This window comes from Pan troglodytes, chromosome 11 (assembly GCF_028858775.2).
Source record: "Pan troglodytes isolate AG18354 chromosome 11, NHGRI_mPanTro3-v2.0_pri, whole genome shotgun sequence".
In the NCBI taxonomy this organism is placed as follows: domain Eukaryota; kingdom Metazoa; phylum Chordata; class Mammalia; order Primates; family Hominidae; genus Pan; species Pan troglodytes.
Window position 1 is genome coordinate 79,541,487 of NC_072409.2, and position 26,986 is coordinate 79,568,472.

The following is a 26,986-nucleotide window of genomic DNA, read 5'->3' on the forward strand; positions in this document are numbered from 1 at the left end:
GAGGTCTGTGTAAATACAGGAGGAGTCACCTAAAATTGGGCTATTAGGTCACAGTGATGAGACTCCTTACTCAAAATTTTTGGCCACACTTAATCACAAGCAATCAGATTTAAATTTTTTTTTTTTTTTTTTTTTTTTTTTTTTGGAGACAGTCTTGCCCTGTTGCCTAGGCTGGAGTGCAGTGACACGATCTCAACTCACTGCAACCTCCATCTCCTGTGTTCAAGCAATTCTGCCTCAGCCTCCCAAGTAGCTGGGAATACAGGCACCCGCCACCACACCCAGCTATTTTTTTCTTTTTTGTATTTTTGGTAGAGACGGGTTTCACCACATTGGCCAGGTTGGTCTCGAACTCCTGACCTCAAGTGATCTGCCCACCTCGGCCTCCCAAAGTGCTGGGATTACAAGCATGAGCCACCATGCCTGACTTTTTTTTTTTTTTTTGAGGCAGAGTCTCGCTCTGTCACCCAGGCTGAAGTGCAGTGGTGCAATCTCGGCTCACTGCAACCTCTGCCTCCTGGGTTCAAGTGATTCTTCTGCCTCAGCGTCCCGTGTAGCTGGGATTACAGGCGGGGGCCATCATGCCTGGCTAACTTTCTGTGTTTTTAGTAGAGACGGGGTTTCACCATGTTGCCCAGGCTGGTCTCAAACTCCTGACCTCAAGTGATCCTTCTGCCTCAGCTTCCCAAAGTGTTGGGATTACAGGCGTGAGCCACTGCGCCTGGGCCAATGTGTATTTCAACTTAATAAAGTGTTTTCAGATTTAATTTGTACTTTAATAAAATAAAGAAACAGTTGTTTCCAAACCATTCCCTTGTCCCAAATTTTCTTGCGCAGGAAGCACAGGGGAGAAAAAAGCATTTCATGTAAACTGTTGTACTGAATTTCTGTTGTCCTCAACTCTTACAGATTGTTGGGAGAATCCATGCTGTTTATATGAGTGCTTCATATTAACTGGTTTCCTTCAAACTCCAGGAACAGAAACTAACCCTTTTTGTGATACAAATCAGTGTAACATTCCCAGAGTTTGTACTTGAGGGGCCAGAATTCTTAGCAGAAGCTGCTGGCATAGTTAACGCTTGGGCAGGGCTAAGTCACTGGGAAACTGCCTGACATGATCAGAGGTTCAGGTGTGCTCATGGACCACACAGAACAGCCTGAGAGTTTGTAGCACATCACAAAGCTTGGTGGACTTCCCTGTGTAAGAGCCAAAACTTTGTTTAAGAGGCGGGAAAGATGGAAGACAAGGACTGGATTCAAGCAGAATGCACGTGGGAGAATAAAACAACTCAGGGACTAAGTGCTACGCTGTGTGGCAACGGCTCTGAAGTTCCACATCAGGGGGAATCGTTTGAGCCTGATAGTTGAAAGGGAGAAGAATCTGAATACATTTTTCCCTAGGCTGTCATTTCAGGTGACATGTTAAAGCTGTGGTGTTTTGTGACACCTTACGGTGTCTTGTGACACTCCTTGATATCAGCTGGCAATCTGAAGTAGTAGATTGAAAAACTGGAGTAAGGAGTTGTCGGCTGGCTTTTCAGAGAGCTGCATGCCTCCTTACTTTAGAGGAGTCTTTTACCAGCTAGTTCTCTCTCCCCTTCACCATCCTCCAGTGGTTCTGGCTTGTGATTTGATTCCCCTGTCTTAGCATGGACTGTTTCACTCTCTCTCACCCCAACTCCAATTTATTCATAAGCATCTCTGTACCCGTATGGGTTCCATTGCTTTCATACATATGGTGACCAGTTATCCAAACTCAAATTGTGTAGAAGGTCTGATGAAGGAATTTAGTTGTAAAATTATTAATATGAAAAAGAATGCAACAAATAAGTAATTTTGCAGTTAAATAACCATTATTGAAAAGAAAAACATGAAATCTTATGTCTCAAAATTGGGGGCACATGGCCACAAAATCTACTTTGTATGACTCTTGTCTTTATCCTTACCATGTTCAACTTCTCTGCTACGTTCAAATTTTCCCAGAAAGCATTTCATGATCAACTTCATTCTACCTGGATTTTTTTCTGTTCTTTGGTTCCAGTACTTGCTATTTATTGCTGATAGGTTGTCTGTAAGTGCGTACCTTCTCTGTCATTCTAGAATGGAAGCATCATGTCACAACAGACTGTCCCATCGCAAAAGACAGTGAAGTGTCACCCTTGTGGATGCTGAACCCCAGTGGGGCTCCAGGTGTTCTGGGTCCCCTAGCATAGTCCAGGAGATTTGAACCTTTGTAGTTTATGCAGGATTTGTTTGGGTCTGAGGGATAATGGATTAACCAGAAATCTCTGGCGATCACTGATGGGTCTCAAAAAAAAAAAAAAAAAAAAAAAGAATGGCTCTTAAAGCTGCAGTATGAAACTATTTTAAATTTTCAGGTTACTAAAGAGCACTAATGGCATTTTATTTGAGGGGTGTGGTATTCCCTTATTTATTCAAATCTTTTTTTGAGACAGGGTTTTCACTCCTATCTCCCAGGTTGGAGTGCAGTGGTGCAATCTCAGCTCACTGCAACCTCTGCCTGCTGGATTCAAGTGATTTTCCCACCTCAGCCTCCCAAGTAGCTGGGACTATAGGTGTGCACCACCACTTCTGGCTAATTTTTGTATTTTTGGTAGAGATGGGGTTTCAGTATGTTGGTCAGGCTGGTCTCAAACTCCTGACCTCAAATGATCTGCCTGTTTCGACCTCCCGAAGTGCTGGGATTACAGGCATGTGCCATCACGCCTGGCCTTTTTCTTGATTTTTAATTGAACTTCCTGTTAATCACTCTTATTTTTCTTCAGCTTTTAAGTTCCAGGGTACAAGTGCAGGAAATGCAGGTTTGTTACATAGGTAAACGTGTGACATGGTGGTTTGCAGCACAGATTAACCTATCACCTTGGTATTAAGCCCAGCATCCATTAGCTATTCTTCCTGATGCTCTCCCTTCCCCCCAACCTCCAACCCTCATTTTTTTTTCTTGAAACCCTTTGCCTTTGGTTTCAGTGAACTGTTCTATCCTGATCATTCACCGTCCTTTTTTAACATTATTTCTTTTCAGGTGCTTTTGTGGCTTTTTCTTTGTCCATGTCCTAAATCAAGAATGGCTAGCTGACTGTCATATCTTGTTTGCAGATGTTTTATTGGCCCTCAGAGTGTTTTGAAAACATTATTGTAGTTGCTAACAATAAAAATATTTAAAATCTGAATGTGTGGCCTTTTTGGGGAAAAGATGACCTGGCTGCACTTTGATGTCCATTTTCCTGTGGCAGTGATCATTAGAGCTGCTCTTCTGGGAGGGGAACATGCTGGCTCCAGCCTGCTTAGTTCTGTCGAGTGACTTCACTCATTCATTAGCCAAAAGTTGACTGTAGTTAATTTTGTCTCTGTACATTTCAATTTGCAACACCTGTCTTCTGTGTATATTCACCAGGTTCTTATCCGTAACCTCCTGTTTTCTCTCCACTCGCTCTCCCTGAGCACCTCTGTTCCCATTAGTCATGGAAACCAGATGGATGAGTCTGTTTACCATCCTATTTTTTTCAGTTCAGTGGTTATGCCTGCCTTTCAGCGTTTAAGTTCATTTCTTTTTTGCATTTTAATTACATTCTTTTTGTTGCTTTCTGGTCTATATGGTTTGATGGCTTGAAATAATTTTCCAGCATTGAATGTTAGTTAAGTCTTTATCTATTTGTAGTGATTCCTAATTGTCATTTTGTCATTTGAGTCTTCTGTGTCCCAACAACTGAGTGGTTGTTGTATTGTGCATATAAATAATATAAAGATAGAATTGCTTTGTTTTTCCTTTTTAATGTAAATATATAGCATTGATATTTTTCTCACTCTTGCAACTTTCAGCCATTGCTTTAATATCTTCGTGTGAAAATCGGTCTTTGAGGTTTATGCTATTTTTCCATATAACCCCTTTTTGCTGTCTTCTACTAAAGCTCTAGGCACAGACATTTCTCTCATCCTGCACCCCTCAATTCATCAGAGATTTTATTATCTGGCTCACAGTGTTGCTGTCCCCACTCCAGGTCTTGCCATCACTATGCCTGCGGACAATCCATTTAATATTTCACTCTCTAGGAGCTTAATCTATGTGGAGATAACAAACATATTAAAAACAGTGTGATACTTAAAAATAACGTTTTAAGGCATCCATAGAAGTGGCATAAGCCTGTGTTTGAAACAAAGCCGTAATTGGGGGATGGACACCTCTTTTCTCCTAGGTTCACATTTCCACGTGGAGGGACATCACTGTGTAATTCCCTTGGCTTCTCTTTGCGCCCAGAGGAGGACTTACTAATCTCATTGAAGAATTTGGGTGAGGAACTAGGCAGGGCTTAGGAGCCAGCCACTTGTAGCCTATTCTTGGAAGCTGCAAATTTTCCAGAAACAGATCTCTATGTGGGTAGGCCTATGGTTTTCCAACTGCTACTGTTATTGGGTGAGCGAATTGCTGAATTCCAGAATGCAATTTTAGGAAACCCATTGTTTTTGTGTCTTTAATTTTTTTTTTTTTTTTGAGACGGAGTCTCTCTCTGTTGCCAGGCTAGAGTGCAATAGCACGATCTCGGCTCACTGCAACCTCTGCTTTCCAGGTTCAAGTGATTCTCCTTCCTCAGCCTCCCGAGTAGCTGGGACTATAGGGCGTGCCACCACACCCGGCTAATTTTTGTATTTTTAATAGAGATGGGGTTTCACCATGTTAACCCGGATGGTCTCGATCTCCTGACCTCATGATCCGCCCGCCTCGGCCTCCCAAAGTGCTGGGATTACAGGCGTGAGCCACTGCGCCTGGCAGGTGTCTTTAATTTTTAATGTATTTTTAAAATATGAGCTTTATAATAAAGCTGACAGTTTGGTCACTATCTGACTTTTTTGGTCATATTTCTCCCTTTTTCCAGAAATGAGTGGGTAGGTGGATGGAGGGAAGGGATTTTATTTAATGAACCCCCAAGCTCCAATAGTAGTCATTGCTAAAAGTTCATAGGGGAGATGATACCATCTAGCTTTTTTGAGGCTTGAGTTGGATATTGAGGGATGGCAGAATTGAGGTAGAGTTTTAAAGATGGGTCTAATAGTATGAGAACATTCAGTCAGATTACGGTGAGTTCAAAGAACAGGAAGTTGACAGCCGGTTTGAGCTAAGGCTTTGGCAAGAGTTGGTAGTGATGAGATTAGGAAGATTGGAATGCCTGATGGACAGATTTGACTCCCCCCCCCCTTATAAGCAGGAGGAAGCTATTGATGGTTCCTATGTAGGGGAATGACAAGGTTAAACTGATGTATTCAGAAAGAATTATCATTAGTGTCTAAGAGTAGGCTAATATTCAGTGATAATAAATAGGTTTATAATCTGATGTTCACTGTAAATCAGTTTGGAAGTACAAATGCCTTAATATACTAGAAAATAATCTTTCTTAGAAGTTGTCATTCCTTAAATAGCTGTGATTTCTTTGAACAGAATTCCCAGGCTAATTTAGATGGACTTGAGGTGTCATAGAGCAATAGTGTTAACTTCCCAAAGCAAGCCTTTTTGAAGAGGTGCACAAGTTGTTGTGGTTTTTAATTGAGGAGTATGTATATGAACGCATCTTAGACCTTTGTGGTGTTTGGTGAAATCCATCCTAGGTGATATTATATTATAATCAGTATTTTAAAAGATTTGGGGCCAGGCGCGGTGGCTCACGCCTGTAATCCCAGCACTTGGGAGGCCGAGCTGGGTGGATCACGAGGTCAGGAGTTCAAGACCAGCCCAGCCAGTGTGGTGAAACCCCGCTCTACTAAAAATAGAAAAATTAGCCGGCATGGTGGCGCGTGCCTGTAATCCCAGCTCCTCAGGAGGCTGAGGCAGGAGAATCGTGTGAACCCGGGAGGCGGAGGTTGCAGTGAGCTGAGATCGTGCCATTGCACTCTAGCCTGGGTGACAGAGTGAGACTCCATCAAAAAAAAAAAAAAACAAAACAAAAATTGGTAATTTAGTAACCCAGAACAGATGAAAAGCCTGCACAATGAAATTATGTAAATTTTATCTTTCACTTAGCTGACATTCTTGGAGAGTTTGTGTTGCATATAAATAGCTAAGGTCACAATAAGTGTCTGCTGGGATGGACAAAGGCCTTTTTGTAACCTTAGTACATTACAAAATAGAAAAAGGTATGTTCTTTTCCATTGAGCTTTTTCTTTCTCATCTTTTCTTCTAACACCCTCTTTCCTACCAGGACCCTACTCTCCCACTCCACAGTCACTATTGGGGTTAAAGGAGCCATGCTCAACTTAGCCTTGAGTGTATTAGATTGGCAGGCAGGTGGAGTAAAAATGTGTCTGCCCATGGAGTTTTCAAGACTGTCAGACCATGAGGCATTTGGGGGGAATAAAAGTGTTGCATAGGAAGGTTAAAGCTGACCTCGTGATCCACCCAGCTCAGCCTCCCAAAGTATCTGAGATTATGTAAGTGCCTTGTGTGAATAATTTTCATTTTACTAGTGGTTTTTTCCTTTTGTTATTGGTTTTTAATTAAGCAAATAGTGCTTAATATTGTAGAAGATGCAAACAATACAAAATAGATCAATGTGTCCTCAGTTCCATTGTCCTTTTCAAGGATAATTACTGTGAGCAGTTTGTATGTATTTCTAGTCTCTATGTTTAGATAACAGGGCCTTATTTATTTATTCTGCAACTTGCTTTTTTTTTCCACTTGACAGTATATTTTGGTAACTTTTCCATGTCAGTAACTTTTTCTTTTCTTTTCTTTTCTTTTCTTTTTTTTCTTTCTTTCTTTTCTTTTCTTTTTTTTTTTTTTTTGAGATGGAGTTTCGCTCTTGTTGCCCAGGCTGGAGTGCAATGGCACAATCTTGGTTCACTGCAACCTTTGCCTCCCAGGTTCAAGTGATTATCCTGCCTCAGCCTCCCTAGTAGCTGGGAATATAGGCACCTGCCATCACACCCAGCTAATTTTCTATTTTTAGTAGAGACTGGGTTTTGACATTTGGTCAGGCTCCTGACCTCAGGTGATCCGCCCATCTCCCAAAGTGCTGGGATTACAGGTTACAGGCGTGAGCCACTGCACCCTGCCACTTTTTCTTTTTTTGAGACAGAGTCTTGCTGTGTTGCCCAGGCTGTAGTGTAGTGGCATGATCTCAGCTCACTGCAACCTCTACCTCCCAGATTCAGGTGATTATCCTGCTTCAGCCTCCCAAGTACCTGGGATTATGGGCACGAGCCACCACACCTGGCTAATTTTTGTATTTTTGGTAGAGACAGGGTTTCACCATGTTGGCCAGGCTGGCCTCGAACTCCTGACCTCAAGTGATCTGCCCACCTTAGCTTCCCAAAGTGCTGGGATTACAGGCATGAGCCACAGTGCCTGGCCCATGTCAGTAACTTTAAGGCAGGCTGTATAATAAATAGTATATAGATATCAATGGATACCAATAAAATTTTCTCAGTTACAAAGTATGCCAGACAAATTTGTGGTGATTTGGAGAAAGGAGATTGGTACTGTTAGCATTTTCTATTGATAAGTGTTTTTTTTTTTTTTTTTTTGGAGACAGAGTCTCACTGTGCTGCCCAGGCTGGAGTACAGTGATATAATCTCGGCTCACTACAACCTCCACCTCCCAGGTTCAAGCGATTTTTCTAGTAGCTGGGACTAAAGGTGTGTGCCACCATGCCCGGCTAATTTTTGTGTTTTTAGTAGAGACGGGGTTTTGCCATGTTGGTCAGGCTAGTCTTTTAACTCCTGACCTCTAGTGATCCTCCCACCTCAGCCTCCCGAAGTGCTGGGATTACAGACTTGAGCTACCATGCCTGGCTATTTTCTATTGATATAGGAATAACCACTTATTAACCATTTTCTGTGCCACAGTGCTGTGTTCTTTACATACGTCATATAAGCTTCGCAACAACCTCGTATCATAGGTGTCACACCTCTTTGAAGGTAAGGAAAAAAAAATGAGGGTCACTTGTTCAAGATCTAAGGTTTCACAGCTAATGAATAGAAGGACAAGGATTAAAACTCAAGCCTGTCTTGCTGCAAAATCTTTTTCTTTTTCACATCTCACATCTAGGTCTACATATACTATTAGCAAGTAAAATGTTTTTCCTGCCAGTGATGTTAGAATTAGCTTGAATATAATTTTTGTATTCTGTTTTAAAAATCACTTCTTGTGATGTTAGAATTAGCTAGAATATAATTTTTGTGTTCTATTTCAAAAAATCACTTCTTGTTTATTTGAATTCAATAGTCCCCTCCCACCCCGCCCTCATTGCTTTTCATGCATAGCTCTATTCTGCATAGATTTGAAGTATGATAATATGAGGTGGCCCCTGTGGCTTATTTTAACCTCTTCTTCTAGTTTGTGAGAGTAGAGAGCACTTAATATAAATGTGTGTTTAGCAGTACTCAAGGCTGAGAGAAATCTCTGATAATAGTTCCTAAGCTCTAATGTCCATGTTGTAAAATTTTTTGCCCCATGTATTGTTTGCCCTTCTCTAGGCCCCTAGCTCTCTAAGGTAGTGAGAGGAGGAGAGAGGACATCTCTTCCCGAGCAGGGGAAGATGTCAAGTCTCTCACCTATTCAGCTGGGTAAGAGGAGATTCTTTCTTTCAGGTAGAAATACCATTGTCATCCCACTCCCTTTTTAGCTTTGTATAAGTAAATGCCTGAGTGTGCTAACCTACCTAGGTCTTTTGTTCAGCACTGTGAAAGCTTTGCTATTGTAGACAAAAACACTGAATGTACTGAAACTCTTCTGCTTGTAAGTGTGTATTGGGATAAGGTGTGGAGGGAGGAATCTTGAATATTTTAGAACTGGGTTGTCCAATCTTTTGGCTTCCCTGGGCCACATTGGAAGAAGAAGAATTGTCTTGGGGCACACATAAAATACACTAACACTAACGATTGCTGATGAGCTTAAAAAAAATCACAAAAAAAGTCTCTTAATGTTTTAAGAAAGTTTATGAATTTCTGTTGGGCTGCATTCAGAGCCTTCCTGGGCTGCATGCAGCCCATGAGTCACGGGTTGGACAAGCTTATTTAGAGTATCGGATCTACCTTTTGAGAATCTTGGACTACTTTGAAGGTATGATAAAAAGCAACACCCTTGGCTGGACATGGTGGCTCACTCCTGTAATCCCAGCACTTCGGGAAACTGAGATGGGAGGATCTCTTGAGCCCAGAAGTTGGGAGACCAGCCTGGGCAACATAGACCCTACCTATCTCTGCAAAAAATAAAAAATTAGCTGAGCCTGGTAGCACACACTTGTAGTCCCAGCTACTCGAGAGGCTGAGGCTGGAAGATTGATTGAGCCCAGGAGGTTGAGGCTGCAGTGAGCTGTAATTGCGCCACTGCACTGCATCGTGGGCTACAGAGTGAGACTCAGTGTCAAAGAACCCAAAACAACCAACATCCTCTACAGAAAAATGGTACATTTATGCCTACAAACCTTTTTGTAAAATTTCTTAGGCTTCACAGACTCCTGCCTAAGAATTAGCATTGGCTGCTATATCATTCTTCTTCCTCCTCGTTTAAGACCTACCTCTTAAGACTTTTCCTCTGTCTTTAATAGACTCACTGAATTGCCTTTGCACTTACATTGCACTTACAGTCTGAAGTAAACCATCTTGACAAGTTACTTTAGGGTTATTAGCTGACATTTAGGTTTTGTTTCCCTTCCTAAGTTGAAAGCTGCTTAAAGGTAAGGACCATATTTTGTTGATTTTTGTCCTCCTTGCCAGCACCTAGCTCAGCCTGTCAGCTAGTAGTATTGATTTGTCTGCGCTTCTTCTTTTTTTTTTTTATTTCAACCTTGCTCCTTCTATAAATTTGTCTGATCTGACTTTCCTTCTTTGGTTTTTAGAATGTTGTCCTTAGAAAGCTTTGAGCTCGGGTGAAAATGATTTGTTTCCTAGATGGAGGGTAACATTTTACAACCAATGATGTGGGACTAATTTTAGGTGAGATACCCAGTAACTATAACTGACCAAGCTATGTAGATTTTTCCTCTTGAGCTGATTTACTTATATTTAGGCTCACTTGCATCATCTTCATAAAGAACCAAGAGTTAATGAGAAGATATTTTAATTGTAAGATATGTTGAGACAAAACTAAATACATTGTATAACTGGTCTGATGTTGGTTGGGGAGGGGCATCTTTGATAGTAAGATTGACACATGAATTCTCTCCCTGGTCCTGCCTTGCTCAGCTGCAGTGCCAGGAGCAAGCGTGAAGGAAAGGGCTGGCCTCCTGCCACTGCAGCCCAAGTGGCCTTGTTAAGCAGCCACTCATCATATCCTATTTGCCTCCTCAAATGTTTATCTGCATAGGAATAGCTAAGAGGGAAAAAGGAAGAGTCTGACCTTTGGCTTCTCTGGTGGTAGAAAACTGCCTTCTCTGTTTTAGAACTAGGAAGTCAGAAAACAGCTTTCAAAGATTACCGACCCTGGTTGCCATGGCAAAACTAAAGGATGGATGATTATCCATTTTATATTACTTATACTTAATGTTCCCATTCTTTTTTTTTTTTTTGAGGAGTCTCGCTCTGTCGCCCGTGCTGGAGGGCAGTGGTGCTATCTGGCCTCACGCAAGCTCCGCCTCCCGGGTCCACGCCATTCTCCTCCCTCAGCCTCCCAAGTAGCTGGGACTACAGGCACCTGCCACCACGCCCGGCTAATGTTTTGTATTTTTAGTAGAGAAGGGGTTTCACCTTGTTAGCCAGGATGGTCTCAATCTCCTGACCTCATGATCCGCCCGCCTTGGCCTCCCAAAGTGCTGGGATTACAGGTGTGAGCCACTGCGCCCGGCTACGATTTTAAGTGTTTCTTACTATTGCGTCTGTAAGCTATATATTTTCCATAAATAATAGAAGGAAAATTGGTATAAATGAATCTAATATGATAATCTAGACTATGCTATATGAGTCTGTCATTACTATTTTAATAATAGGCAGTTATCTTTCAGAAAAGGAGCTGAATGGCTAAGCTCTTTCTAAACTGAATTGAGGTCTCTTCTTGTTTGGATTATCACTGTTTAATGTCAGCTTTCCCATTGAGATCATTTGACTTCTCTAGATATTTTTTAATGCACTTTCTCAATATTTTACTTTTCTACCCACTCTTTACATTCTTGGCATCTCCCTTACCAAAACATCCTTTTACAACTTAATTTTGATAAAAGCCTAATTTGAATGAAAGATTTATCTATAAACTTGTTTACACAACTGTGAATATACACGCAGAGTCTATCCTTAATATTAAGTGCCTATAGCCTCATATAGGAAGCTTAACATTTAAATGAATTGTTTTGCCATTTTGAAACAAGTGCTTTTTTAGGAAGTAAAAATCTATAGGTTCTCATGGATACAAAAAGAGTTGCAAAGAACTGGATTAGGTTTGTGGTGTATAAAAACTCCATTCAGAGTCCGGGCGCGGTGGCTCACGCCTGTAATCCCAGCACTTTGGGAGGCTGAGGTAGGCGGATCACGAGGTCAGGATATCGAGACCATCCTGGCTAACACCGTGAAACCCTGTCTCTACGAAAAATACAAAAAATTAGCCGGGCGTCGTGGCAGGCACCAGTGGTCCCAGCTACTCGGGAGGCTGAGGCAGGAGAATGACGTGAACCCGGGAGGCGGAGCTTTCAGTGAGCCGAGATCGCGCCACTGCACTCAAGCCTGGGCGACAGAGCGAGACTCCGTCTCAAAAAAAAAAAAAAAAAAACCTCCATTCACTAAGGCCAAGGCATGTTCAGTGTCTTTGAACATTTAAGAACCAGTACTGATCATTAACTATTGTTTTTTCAAATTCAGTTTCTCCCTCTAAATGATGCCTGTTATTCAAACAACTATATTGACTTCACAGAATAATATAAATTATTAGAGTAAATTTCTACCTAATTTGTACTTTTTGTTTTGGAATACAAATAATTCTTAGGTATAGGTCACATCTCATTTAAAAATTACTACTCTCGTGTTTGCCTTGCATTTCAACTTGGCAACCTCAAGTATCTTTAACAATCTGCTTCATATTATAACCACTGTAATTTAGAGTAAGACCAATCTCTTTTCTAAAGTTTATTTTTTAAATAGGTAATATATTCGCATGGTTCAAAAATTTAAAAATAGGAAAAAGCATACAGTGAGAAGGCTTTCTTTGATGCCTGTCCTGCTTCGTTGTTCTCCCTAGACTTATAGAGACAGTGTGATCAGTTTCTATACATCTGTACCTCGGCCAGCCGCCACTTTTTTCCACAGTGGTGGCCCACTATGCTGTTCCACACATTGCTTTGTTTCTGTGACAGTATATAGTGGAGCTTTTTCTTTATCAGTACATAAAGAGCTTCATCTTCCCACCCACCCTCCACTTATAGTTGCAGAGTATTCTCTTATTGGTGGGCATTTAAACCTTTAAAATAATTGATTTTACTCATTCTGTTAAGCAAATATTGATTACCTGCTATGTGCCAGGCACTATTTCCACTTGGGATATAATGTATAAGGCAAGGGAATTTCCTGCCCTCATGGAGCCAGTTCTAATCTTGAGAGGCATGCAATAAACCGTGATGGATAATTTGTACCCACATCAGTTTGAGGGCCAAGTATGTTTGTGAGATGCACTTTTAGGATTGGAATATCTGGTTTAAAAGTTACATGTAGGCTGGGCACGGTGGCTCATGCCTGTAATCCCAGCACTTTGGGAGGCTGAGATGGGCAGATCACCTGAGGTCAGGAGTTCGAGACCAGCCTGACCAACATGGAAAAACCCCATCTTTACTAAAAATACAAAATTAGCCAGGCATGCCTGGTGGCGCATGCGTGTAATCCCAGCTACCTGGGAGGCTAAGGCAGGAGAAATCGCTTGAACCCGGGAGGCGGAGGTTGTGGTGAGCCAAGATGGCGCCATTGCACTCCAGCCTGGGCAACAAGAGCGAAACTCCATCTCAAAAAATAAAAGTCCTTCCCCTCCTCCTCCCGTGCCCTCCCCCTCCTCCTCCCCTGCCCTCCCCCTCCTCCTCCCCCATCCCCCTCCCCCTACTCCTCTCCCCTCCCCCTCTCCCCTCTCCCTTCCCCCCTCCCCTCCCCTCCCCTCCCCTCCCCTCCCCTTTCTCAGACAGAGTCTCGCTCTGTCGGCAAGCTGGAGTGCAGTGGCATGATCTCGGCTCACTGTAATCTCCACCTCCCAGGTTCAAGCCATTCTCCTGCCTCAGCCTCCCAAGTAGCTGGGATTATGGGCGCGTGCCACCACGCCTAGCTAATTTTTGTATTTTTAGTAGAGATGGGGTTTCACCATGTTGGCCAGGATGGTCTCCATCTCCTTACCTTGTGATCCACCTGCCTCGGCCTCCCTAAGTCTGGGATTACAGGCATGAGCCACCGCGCCTGGCCTAAAAGTTATATGTATTTTTCACTGAGTCAGTTAACTGCCAAATTACTCTTTTTAGAAGATGTACTACTTTATATATCTACTACTAGCAATGTTTGAGAGCCTGTTTTTTTATACCTTCTCCAATATAGTGTGTTATCAAACTTCTTGCTTTTTATTGATTTGGTGGGTGACAAGGTGTCATTTTTACTTTAATTTTTCTTTTGAGAAAAGTTTAACATTTGTATATGTCCAAAGTCATTTATATTTTCTTTCTTTCTTTTTTTTTTTTGAGGCGAAATCTCACTCTGTTTCCCAAGCTGGAGTGTAGTGGCACAGTCTTGGCTTACTACAACTTCCGCCTCCCAGGTTCAACCAGTTCTCCTGCCTCAGCCTCTGGAGTAGCTAGGATAACAGGTGTCCACCACGATGCCTGGTCTCAAGCTCCTGACCTCAAGTGATCTGCCCGTCTTGGCTTCCCAAAGTGCTGGGATTACAGGCGTGAGCACTGTGCCCGGCCCTATGTTTTCTTTTGTAAAAATTTTTAAATTTTAATTTTTTGGGTACGTAGTAGGTATATATATTTATGGGGGTACATGAGATATTTTGATACAGGCATACAATGCCTAATAATCACATTAGGGTAAGGGGGGGGTATCCATCACCTCAAGCATTTATCCTTTGTGTTACAATCCAGTTATACTGTTTTTAGTTATTTTAGAATGTATAAACTTATGTTGACTATAGTCACCCTGTTGTGCTGTCAGATACTAGATCTTACTCATTTTTTTTTTTTGTACCCATTAACCGTCCTTACTTCCCCCACCCAGCCCCTCCTCTACCCTCCCCAGCCTCTGGTAGCTATCATTCTTCTCTCTTATCTCCACTGTGAATATCAATCTTTTCTCTATACTAGAAATCCCAGCAGCAATTTACCTTCTCATCTTATTTAATAGGGAAGATATTAGAGATTTCAGGTTTCTTAGCCTAGAGATTTGAATTCCTGTAGGTACTAAATTGTAAAATAAGTGTGTTATGTTTAGTTATCATAAATGGTAATAGTGAAAATAATAGTTATAATAAATAGTAATTAATAGTGATGACTCATGCTTACCATATATGTAACTGGCATTTTCTCCTGAATGGCTGAAATAGTATTTCTTTGTTTTTTTGTTTTGTTTTTGTTGTTGTTTGTTTTTTGAGTCTCACTGTGTCACCAGGCTGGATCTCGGCTCACTGCAGCCTCCGCCTCCTGAGTTCAAGTGATTCTCCTGCCTCAGCCTCCCAAGTAGGTGGGACTGCAGGTGCCCACCACCACGCCCAGCTAATTTTTGTATTTTTAGTAGAGACGGGGTTTCACCATGTTGGCCAGGATGGTCTCAATCTCTTGACTTTGTGATCCGCCTGCCCGCCTCTGCCTCCCAAAGCGCTGGGATTACAGGCATGAGCCACTGCGCCTGGCCAATAGTATTTCTTTGAATTTTACCATTGTCCCTTGTAAAATGGGAAGTTATGAGTGGATAAGAAAGTTAATATTTAGCTAGGTGCGGTGGCTTACGCCTGTAATCCCAGCACTTTGGGACGCCAAAGCAGGTGGATCACGAGGTCTGGTGTTCCAGACCAGCCTGGCCAACACAGTGAAACCCTGTTTCCACTAAAAATACAAAAATTAGCCAGGCATAATGGCACACCCCTGTAATCCCAGCTACTTGGGAGGCTGAGGCAGGAGATTTACTTGAACCTGGGAGGCAGAGGTTGCAGTAAGACGAGATCGTGCCATTGCACTCCAGCCTGTGCAATAGAGTGAGACTCTGTCTCAAAAAAAAAAAACAAAAAAAACTTAATACCCAGATTAATATTAAGCCATGGGAGAATACGAAGGGAATTAGATTATTTATCTCACAACTCAAGGAGTGCACCACTGTGATAATGTGATATAATAAAAAATTCATATTTGTTCTTCATTCCTAATTCCTGGCACAGAGGTCCTAAAACCCTAGGAATTTCCTGAGTGATTGGGGTGAGAGGAGCATCTTAATTTGTAATTAGCTCCTTTCAGCTATACCTGAGTTTCTGCTAACGAAGTGAGTCTTGGTGGGCCCCTTGATAGCTTCTAGATGAGGGCTGGTGGTTGCCAAAGGAACCAGTCATGCAATTTGAGTGTTGGAACTTTCAACCCAGCATCCCTCCAGAGAGAGGAGAGGGGCTGAAGATTGAGTTCAGTTACCAATGGCCAATGATTTTTATCAGTCATGCCTACCTAAGGGAATCTCCATAAGAACCCTAAATAATAGAGTTTGGAGAGCTTCTGGGTTGGTGAAGACATTGAGGTGCTGGGAGGATGGTGTGCCTAAAAAGGGCATGGAAGCTCTGCCCGTTCCCCTTTCCTCCATATCTTAACCCCATGTGCCTCTTTCATTAGCTGTTCATCTTTAACCTTTATAGTAAACCAGTAAACGAAAGTGCAGTCTTGTGCCACATAATGTGTTTTTGTCAAAGAGGGACTATGTATGTGACTGGTCCCCTGAGATTATAATACTATATTTTTACTGTACCTTTTCTATGTTTAGATGTGTTTTGATACGCAAATACCATTGTGTTACAGTTGCCTACAGTATTCAGTACAGTAACGTGCTATACAGGTTTGTGCTCTAGGGGCAGTAGGTTATGCCCTGTTGTCTAAGTATACCATATAGCCTAACTCTCTGGTATGATGTTCGCACAGTGATTCAGTTACCTAACCATGTATTTCTCAGAATGTATTCTCATCATTAAGCAATGCATGACTATAGATGTTTCCTTGAGTTTTATGAGCCATTGTAGCAAATTATTGAATCAGAAGAAGGGGTGTTGGGAACCTCTGATTTGTAGCCAAACTGACAAAAGTTGTGGTTAGCCTGAGGACCCACTACTTGCAATTGGCATCTGAAGTGGGAGGCAGTCTTGTGGGACTGAGCCCTTTACCTTTGGCGTCTACATTAACTATGGGTAGTTAGTGTTAGAATTATAGGATGTTCAACTGATGTCCGTGGAGAACTGAAGGATTGCTTGGTGTGGACAACTCATAAATTGTGTGCCAGAAATGTTGTGAGAGTATAGAAAAGCCATGTTGATTTTTTTTTTTTTTTTTAATCCTCATTAGGGCCAGATTTTTGTTTGGATTCGGAATGTCTGAATTCTCTTTATCTCTCCTCAAGAAGAATAAGGAGATGCTCTGGAAATTGGAAACCGCACCCCCCGCCGCCCCGAAGTCCTCATATTTCCATTCAAATGGAAAAATACAAAGTAGAACCAGTCCTTTTACTACTAGCCTCTCATTAACACACAAGAAAATCAATCAAATCAGACATTTCCTTCTTGGTCCTCTTATATCTCCACAGATATTCTTTCTTTCCTCTGGCTCTTTCTCTTCTTTTATCTCCTTCATTAATTACCTCTTTCCTCCAATACATTTCAGTATTTAAAAAATTTTAAGGCCAGGCACAGTGGCTCTTGCCTGTAATCCCAGCACTTTGGGAGGCCGAGGTGGGTGGATCACCTGAGGTCAGGAGTTCAAGACCAGCCTGACGAACATGGCAAAACCCGTCTCTACTAAATACAAAAAATTAGCCAGGCGTGGTGGCGCATGCCTGTAATTCCAGCTACTTGGGAGTCTGAGGCAGGAGAATCGCTTGAACCCGGGAGGAGGAGGTTGTAGTGAGCTGAGATCGCGCCATTGCACTCCAGCCTGGGCAACAAGAGCGAAACTCTGTCTCAAAATTAAAAATAATAATAATAATAATAATTCTTGGCCTTCTGCTTTTCTCTGATTACACCTTCTCTTTAGGAGGTCTTATCTATTTCTGGAATTTCAGTGACCATCCTCTTGATAAAAACACAAAATACTACATAATTATGTTGGAGGACTGGGTGAGAGTAGGGTAGGAGGGGTGGAATAGTTTAGTTATCTGATGATAGTATGCTAGAAATTCAATAAACAATTTATAAAATTAATAACCAAGAAATAGTCATATAAAGTGTATTATAGTTGGCCCTCTATATCTGTAGGTTCCACATCCTTGGGTTTAGCCAACTGCATGGAAAATATCAGGAAAAATAAACAATAAAAACAACAATACTACAGTTAAAAAAATGAGTAAAACTGTAGTACAATTACTGTTTGTTAATTAATTAATTAATTTATTTTTTCTTGAGACGGAATCTTGCTCTGTTGCCCAGGCTGGAGTGCAGTGGCGTGATCTCAGCTCACTACAACCTCTGCCTCCTGGGTACAAACAATTCTCCTGCCTCAGCCTCCTGAGTAGCTGGGATTACAGGTGCCCGCCACCATGCGTGGCTAATTTTTGTATTTTTAATAAAGGCAGGGTTTCATCTTGTTGGCCAGGCTGGTCTCAAACTGGCTGGTCTCAAACTCCTGACTTCGTGATCCTCCCACCTCGGCCTCCCAAAGTGCTGGGACTACAGGCGTGAGCCACTGTGTCTTATACAGCATTGCATTGTATTAGGTATTACAAGTAGTCTAGAGATGATTTAAAGTATATGAGAGGATGTACATAGGTTTTATGCAAATACTAAGCCATTTTATATAAAGGGCTTGAGCATCTGGAGAGTTTGGTATCCACTGGGGGTCCTGGGACCAATCTCCCACAGATACGAGAGGACCATTGTCTTCAATACTGGAGGGAATGCCTGTAAGATTTGGGGAATATTTGCCTCTGGGAAGGGAGACTAGGGATAGAGAAGAAGGCAATGGGATTCTTTTTTCATCATAATCCATTTCATTCTTTTTTTATTTTTTAAGCTTATGTACACATGTTACTATTAAAATTTATTTAAAAGTTAGAGCATACGGGTATTTCACAGAATTATTGGCAAAGAAATGCATCTTTATAGAATTGGTTAAAGTAAAATTCATAAAGAGCAGGGACCTTGTGTTATTTATTCCTATGTTCCCAGTGTCTAGGATAGACTTGACATGTAGCGAGGGCTTGATAAGTACTTACTTAATGAATTAAGCAATTGCAGAAATGAAATTTCTGGAGTGGGAGTGAGATTAGAGTCTTTAGGATGGCAGGCAAATGCTCTCTACTGGGCTGTAAGCTCCATGGAGCTAGGGGCCTTGCTTGCTTTTTGCTTTGTCTTGTGTACATATGTCTGGTACATACTGAGTAGATACTCAGTAAATGCTCAGGGCTGTCTTTAGAATGGACCTTTCAAGAAATATAGCCCTGAATGTAAGAAGAGAGGTCACTTCCCCCAGCTGTGTCTTGTTAGATTTATTCAGTTGTCATGTGCCCCTTGCTTCACTTGGTTGGTTTCTTTGTTAGGCCTAAGGTCAGAATAATGCTGTTACTCAAAGTCTTTATGTATTAAGTAAACTTTTTAAGTATGGCCTTCTTTGAACAAAACTTGATGTATGTTAACGGAGATCATAAAGATGACCAAGGCTCAGTCTCTGACTCTAAAAACATGTGGTCGTGGCCCAGCAGGGGAAATTGAATTTATACGTACATATATATATATATATATAGTGTGTGTGTGTATGTGTGTGTGTGTACACACACATACACACACACTGTTTACTGTATGTAAACAATAGTTGTACTACAGTTTTATCCTTTTTTTTTTTTTTTTTTTTGAGACAGGGTCTTGCTCTGTTGCCCAGGCTGGAGTGCAGTGGCGTGATCTCATCCCACTGCAACCTCCACCTCCCGGGTTCAAGTAGTTCTGCCTCAGCATCCTGAGTAGCTGGGATTACAGGTGCGTGCCACCACGCCCAGCTAATTTTTTGTATTTTTAGTAGAGACAGGCTTTCACTGTGTTAGCCAGGATGGTCTCCCTCTCCTGACCTCGTGATCCACCTGCCTCCGCCTGCCAAAGTGCTGGGATTACAGGCGTGAGCCACCGCGCCTCGCCTCATTTTTTTATTGTAGTGTAAGGCCTGCCTTAGTCTCTTCAGGCTGCTGTAACAAATACCATAGTCTAGGTGGCTTATAAACAACAGAAATTTATTTCTCACAGTTTTAGAAGCTGAGAAATTTGTCCGGGTGCAGTGGCTAACGCCTGTAATCTCAGTACTTTGGGAGGCCAATGTGAGTGGATCACCTGAGGTCGGAAGTTTGAGACCAGCCTGACCAACATGGAGATACCCTGTCTCTACTAAAAATACAAAATTAGCCAGGCATGGTGGTGCATACTTGTAATCCCAGCTACTCGGGAGGCTGAGACAGGATAATCGCTTGAACCCGGGAGGTGGAGGTTGCAGTGAGCCAAGATCGCACCACTACCCTCCAGCATGGGCAACAAGAGTGAAACTTGTCTCAAATAAATTAACAGGTAGGTAGGTAGGTAGGTAGGTAGGTAGGTAGGTAGGTAGGTAGATAGACAGATAGATAGATAGATAGATAGAGGCTGGGAAATTCAAGATCAAGGAACCCAGATTCATTATGGCGAGGGCCTGCTTCCTGGTACATAGTGCCTTTTTGCTGTGTCCTCACAAGGCAAAAGGGTGAGGAATTCTTTGGGATCGAATTTATAAGGATACTGATCCCATTCATGAGCTCTCTGCCTTCATAACCCAATCACCTTCCAAACACCCCACCTCCAAATACCCTTACATTTGGGATTAGGTTTCAACATAGGAATTTTGATAACAAGGGCTAAGCAGCTTGTACAGGAGAAAGGAGGAAGAGGTCATTAAATCTCATTGGGGTCTGTAGGTGGAGGGACTGATGGAAGTGTAGACTAGGAAAGGGAGGGAGAAATCAGGAAGGCTTCATTTCCTTCCCCTTTTCCTTTTTATCTTTTAAAAACTCTCTTTTATTTCTTTTCTCTCATGCTTTGCTTTTGCAATTACTTAGTACTTGCCATGAGTCAGGAAATGTGCTGCATGCTGGAAGATGAAAAGATAAATTAGGGAGCCTATGATGTGGCTGGAGAGACAGACATATTACCTCTTCCCCTTCCTCCTCAAAAAATGAAGGCAATGAAACAGCTCTAGCAAGAAAAATTGAGGACTTAGGCAGTGTCTCACAGGCAAATCACAGCCTTGATGTGAATAGAAGTGTTAATTGTAGTACCATTTCTTGAATTGCTGTGTGCCAGGCACTGTGCTATGAGCTTTTTCATACACCTAACTTTAATATCTCTCAGAACAGCTCTGTAGATTACCTACGTGTAAGTAGATAATAATATTCTAATTTTACAGATGAGGGAGGCATATGATTTGTTAAGTGACTTACCTAAGTTCACATAGTCTGTAAATTCCTGAATTGTATTGAAGTCTGACTCCAAAGTCATTCTACTCAAAAAATGCCAGAGGAACTGTAATATATTGCTGGTGGAATTATAAATGATGCAGTCAGTTTGGAAAACAGTTTGGCAGTTCGTCAAAAGGTTGAATAGAGAGATCAAGTGACCCAACAAGAGAAATGAAAATAAACGTTCACACAAAAACTTATAAATGGATGTCAAAACAGCATTAGTCTTAATTTTTCCAGAGTGAAACAAAATGTGGTATATCCATATACTGGAATATTATTTAGCCATAGAAAGGAATGAATTGGTACGCGGTTCAGTGTGGATGAACCTTGCAAACATTATGGTAGGTGAATGAACCTGATTACAAAGACCACATGTTTTATGATTCTGTTTATATGAAATGTCCGGAATTGGCAAATACACAGAAGTTGGAGTAGTGGTTGTCAGTGGCTCAGGGAAGAGATAAATGGGCTTGAGGTTTCTTTTTAGGGTGGTGAAAATGTCCTAAAATTGTGATGATGGTTGTACAACTTTGTGAATATACCAAAAAAAAAATTGAATTGTATACTTTAAATAATAGATAATTGTGTAGTATGTGAATTGTGTCTCACTAATTTTGTTTAAAACAAGACAAAACAAAACAAATCCGATTCTGAAAGAGAATTTTCTGCTCTACATATCTGGAAGTATCAGTAAGCTCTTACTGTAATAGTAAATAAGCAGGTGATCCTCACTTACAGTCTTCAGCCTCATGTTACTTAACATCTTCCCAACATTAATAATATCTTAAAATGTACTGTCTGAGGCCAGGTGGGTGGCTCACGCCTGCAATCCTAGCACTTTGGGAGGCTGAGGCAGGCAGATCATGAGGTCAGGAGTTCAAGACCAGCCTGACCAACATGGCGAAACGCCGTCTCTACTAAAAATACAAAAATTAGCTGGGCGTGGTGGCGTGTGCCTGTAATCCCAGCTACTCAGGAGGGGTTTTGTTAGCCTTTGGTCCACAGTCGTGTGCTTTTTATTTATGACTTCATGTTTAATATCTTCTTTCAGAAGGTTTTTCTTATTCCAAGATTATTTTCATTTTCATTTTCATTTTTTTTTGAAACAGGGTCTCATGCAGGCTGGAGTGCAGTGGCATGATCTTGGCTCACTGCAACCTCTTGTTTCCCGGGTTTAAGTGATTCTCCTTCCTCAGCCTCCCTATTAGCTGGGATTACAGGGGTGCGCCACCACACATGGCTAATTTTTGTATTTTTAGTAGAGACAGGGTTTCACCATGTTGGCCAGCTTGGTCTCAAATTCCTAACCTCGGGTGATCCACCCGCCCTGGCCTCCCAAGGTGCTGGGATTACAGGCCTAAGCCACTGCACCTGGCCTCTAAGATTATTTTAAAAATGTAACATTTTTGTCTAAAACGGGCCTCATTTTTTACATTACATAGATCTTTGACTCACCATTTTGTTTATGGTATGAAGTACAAACCAAAACTTTTTTTTAAAAAAATGGGTAATCCGTTGTTCCAATCACTTGTTGAATAGTTTGTGTTTTTATTGGCTAGAAATGTAAATATTATTAAAGAGCAGTTGTTATTGGAAGGTAGTTTTTAAAATTTACAAATGGGTATATTTGGTATACATTTAAAGTAATAAAAACATTTAAAGTGTTATGTGATTGTAGATTAGATTGTTTCTTATATGTTTAGAATTTATAGGACCAGTTTTTTCTCAAAGCATGTGTAGTCTGAAAAAGAATGTAATATTTTTCCTCATAAATAAGAGTTTGCCTTATTGAAGGCTTGTGTTTCTGCAGGTAATCTTACTTTGAAAGCAGACCACTCGGTCTAGTAGAAAGAGGGGGAATTAGCAGTTTGAATAATGGAGTTGTAGTTTTAGACTGCCACTCCCTGACTGCTCCTTTGTGTGGGTCAGCCTCTCTGTGTTTTGTTTTCGTCTGTTAAAATGCATGAATAATAATCCCCACAGTGTCCACTTATATGAGTATTTTATTAGATGGGATCATGGATGTAAAAGCACTTTTAATTGGTAAAGCAGTTTAAATGTAAGGAATTACTGCATCTTAACCTTTCCTCCCTTTTTCTTGTAGGTAGTGTTGGTGCTTCTTTTCAGTGCCAGTCCATCCATCACGACCACATTTGTCATGATGACAGTGACAAGGTGAGGTTCGTGTTGATGTCTGCCATGGTGAAAATGCATGCCAACCTTACATTGCTGGATTCTCTTGCATAACTCTGGGCCTAGGGCAAGAAGAGTGTGATTTGTGGGGACACATTGTTGAGATGCTGAGGGCCTTGCTGGTTTGTGTGTCAAATTATTGACTGCTCCAGAAAACCTAGGGCAAATTCCTCAACCCGAGGTGGGTTGGACTTTTGATCGACACTCCACTTTCCTACCTATGCCTCTGTCCCCATCGTGGTGCTTCCTTTTCTGCAAAGCCTGAATGGATTATCTTAATATATGAACATGTGTTTCAGAGGTTGATAGCTATCTCAGCAACTCTTGTTGGAAATATCCTGGACATTACATTTTGGTTCACTTTTGGCATTAATTGCATTGAATTATGTTTTCTTCTTATACTTTACCTTCAAAAAATTTTTTCGGCTCTGTTTACAAAGGCCAGTTTAAATATTGGGGATTGTCAGTTGAATCGATCTGGTTCATACACAAGATGTCTACTTTGGGCCTGATATGTATATATTTTAAATTATGTTCAAACTATTGGTGGTGGTTTCATTGTGTTTTTTGCTTTTGTTCTTTTTATCTCTAAAGAAACCTGGTCTCTAGGGGGAGCTTTTCAATACTCATCAGTACGCTTGACGGCCCAGCCCTTGCAGTAAATATTTCTGTGAGCTGGGCGTTTGGAACATCTGGCTGCCGATCTGGATGGACTTAAATTTAGTCTTTTTCACCATCAATTTCTAGTGGCTTCCCTCCCATTTTCTGTGTGTTATATGCAGGAATCTATCACTCCCTTGGTAGTTTCCAGTGCAGACCAATCTAAGCAGTCTTTTTCTCTGCTGTTTTGATCAAGATCCTCCTCTCTCATTGTGTAGGATCTGGATCAAGAAGTTGGTTGATAATTGGGATTTTCCAAATGGTTTCTTTGTTCTGTTTGTTGGTCTCTGTCTTTGTGAGCTTTGTTCAGACTGATTTCACTCTCTTTACAGAGTGGTAGCTTATAGCATTCCAGAGTCTGCTTTATTATTGTACCAATCAAGAGACATGAGTTTCATTTTTAACTTCTTTCAAAGGCAAGCCACTGAAAGAGACTTCTAGGATATATAGTTGGCTACAGAAAATTTTGTATACTACAGATTTTAGAAATGAGCATTTGAAATTAAGAGTGATGATAGAGGGAGAAGGCAAAATCATTTTAGGTTACTAATGTTACAAGTGATTGTGCTTCATAATTATGAAGGTGCTTTTGGGTTAAATTTTTTTTCTTCTGCTAAGTGTGTTATGCTACTATCCATTTGTTCATTTATGGTATAGAAGCCAGACTGCCCTCCGGGTTGTCTCCAGACCTTAGATTCTGAAGATAAGCTTTTTGTCTACCTTTGCCAGGTACTTCCTGTCACCCCTTAAAATGTTTTTGTTTTCTAATTTGTTAATCTTTTCTATAGCTGATTTTGTGCTTTTGAGACAGGAGTTTTTTCTGGAAATATGGGGGAAAAAAGGGAAGAGAAGTTTAAGGAATATTATTAAGGAACAGGAGATCAGCAGGGTAAAGAACTGTCTGAAACGACTCTCCTTTCTTCCTACCTACCATGTATATATTGATTGTTTCCTAAATGGAAATGGAGAAAATGGATTAGGGTCTCTTGACTATGTATTTAGAATTTATTCAACTCATTCAGTCAGCAAGTAGTACTTATTGATTGGTAGCTATGTGTCTAGGCATTTAGGGAATACAGCCAGATAGAAAACAGATAGATTCTAGTATAGCATTTTACAATAAGTGAAGTGGATAAAAGAAAAGTTACAGATTACAGCCTTTCTTTCTCTCCTGTTTTTTTTTTTTTGGTGGGTAGACTGAGTCTCCCTTCGTTGCTCAGGCTGGAGTGCAGTGGTACAGTCTTGGCTCACTGCAACCTCTGCCTCCCAGGTTCAAACAATTCTCAGCCTCCTGAGTAGCTGGGATTACAGGCGTGTGCCACCACGGCCAGCTAATTTTTTGTGTTTTTATGTTTGTTTGTTTGTTTGTTTATTATTTTGAGATAGAGTCTCCCTCTGTTGCCCAGGCTGGAGTGCAGTGGCAAGATCTAAGCTCACTGCAGTGTCTGCTTCCTGGTTCAAGTGATTGTTGTGCCTCAGCCTCCCAAGTAGCTGGGACTGCAGGTGTTCATCACCATGCCTGGCTAATTTTTGTATTTTTAGTAGAAATGGGACTTCACCATGTTGGCCAGGCTAGTCTCGAACTCCTGGCCTCAAGTGATCCACCCGACTCAGCCTCCCAAAGTGTTTGGATTACAGGTGTGAGCCACCATGCCCGGCCAGATTATAGCTTTCAACAGGATCATCAGGTGTTATTCTGGGGAGGAGAGTGGGTGGATATCATATTTAAAAATCAGATCCCTACATATACAACAGCCCCCTGACGTCTTTCTGTGACACGTGGGTATTGGTTTTGCAAAAACTAAAATGAACCTGTTGCCCTCTGCACACTCACTCTCTCTTCCTTCCCCACTTCTTCATAGTCTAACTCAGAATTAAAGGGATCATAGAGCACGTTTACGCCAACCTGCTTTTTATTTTTATTTTATTTATTTTTATTTTTCAGACAGAGTTTCGCTCTTGTTGCCCAGGCTGGAGTGGAGTGCAATGGTGTGATCTTGGCTCACTGCAACCTCCGCCTCTGGGGTTCAAGTGATTCTCCTGCCTCAGCCTCCCGAGTAGCTGGGATTACAGGCATCCGCTACCACGCCCGACTAATTTTGTATTTTTAGTAGAGACGAGGTTTCTCCATGTTGGTCAGGCTGGTCTCAAACTCCTGACCTCAAGTGATCCGCCCACCTCGGCCTCCCAAAATGCTGGTATTACAGGCGTGAGCCACCACGCCCGGCCCCAACCTGCTTTAAAAAAAAATAAACCTGGGAGCTGTGACCACCATGGGAGAAATTACTTGTTCAGGGGTAACCCACAGTGCTAGGGCTAGACCAGATCTTCTGTATCAAATGCAAGTTATATAAAGTATTTGCTTAGGTATTCTGAGCACATTGTCAAAACGTGTTGATTCTTTGCTTGTTGTCTTTGCCTATCTTTCAGGCATGGTGTATTTCTCAGATTGGGGAAGAAAAGATGATTTTTCTTACAAGTTTTCTCACTTTTAACTAATCCATGTGTGACTGGGGATGGAACCACAGTTCAGGCAAGGAGTATGAGGGCCAATTTATTTGTTGGACATCCTCTCTACAGCCTTGGAGGTGGTGTCCAATCCCCAATTTTTTGGCTTGATCTGTTGTTCTCCAGCTTAAAGTTTCTCTCCTGATATGTATCTGTTTATAGTTTATAGTGCTGGAAGCAACCGATTCCAGCTCTGATGTTAATTATTAAATCCTGTGAGTTACAAATTCTCATTAATTTATATTGGGCACAGCAATTTGCACAAGCCCTCCAGCATTATTTTTACATTCGTTCACAGGGCCATATTCCATAATTTCTAGGTAGCAAACGTTTATATTTGAGTAGCTACTACATACAGAGCAATGTTCTAGATACTGGGGATACTGCATTGAAGAAAACAGAAGTCTTTGCTCTTATGCAGCTTGCTTTCTGTGAGTGGGTAAAGGCAAGACAATAAAGATATTGTTAACTGATTATTTGTGTTGTGAAGAATAAGAAAGCAGGGAAGGGGGCATAGAAGTACTGGGAGAAGGTTGTCCTCTTTCTTTTTTTTTTTTTTTTTTTTTTTTGAGACAGAGTCTTGCTCTGTTGCCCAGGCTGGAGTGCAGTGGCGCGATCTCAGTTCACTGCAAGCTCTGCCTCCTGGGTTCACGCCATTCTCCTGCCTCAGCCTCCCTAGTAGCTGGGACTACAGGTGCCTGTCACCACGCCTGGCTAATTTTTTGTATTTGTAGTAGAGAGGGGGTTTCACTGTGTTAGCCAGGATGGTCTCGATCTCCTGACCTCGTGACCCACCCGCCTCGGCCTCCCAAAGTGCTAGGATTACAGGCGTGAGCCACTGTGCCCGGCCGGAGGTTGTCCTTTTAACCAGGTAGTCACAACACCCTTTGAAGTAGAGACTGCTTTATTCCAGTTTTATCAGTGAGGAATCTGAGGCACAGATTAAATATTTACCCAAGATCACACAGCAGTACACTGGGATTCCATCCCAAGCTGCCTTGCTCAAGTCTGTAC

At 41.6% G+C, this 26,986-nt stretch overlaps 1 protein-coding gene across 10 annotated transcripts in view; it reads left to right on the forward strand.

The window, feature by feature from the left end:
- Positions 1-26,986, forward strand: part of RNF38 (ring finger protein 38) — a 153,325-nt gene that overhangs the window by 43,763 nt on the left and 82,576 nt on the right. For 9 of the 10 annotated variants that reach the window (XM_016960871.3, XM_016960872.3, XM_016960869.3 and 6 more), the window contains exon 2: positions 22,716-22,786. The exons of the other annotated variant lie outside the window; for it this stretch is intronic. In XM_016960871.3, the coding sequence (XP_016816360.2) occupies positions 22,716-22,786 (71 nt within the window). The remainder of the gene's footprint in view (positions 1-22,715; positions 22,787-26,986) is intronic. 10 annotated transcript variants of the gene reach the window in all.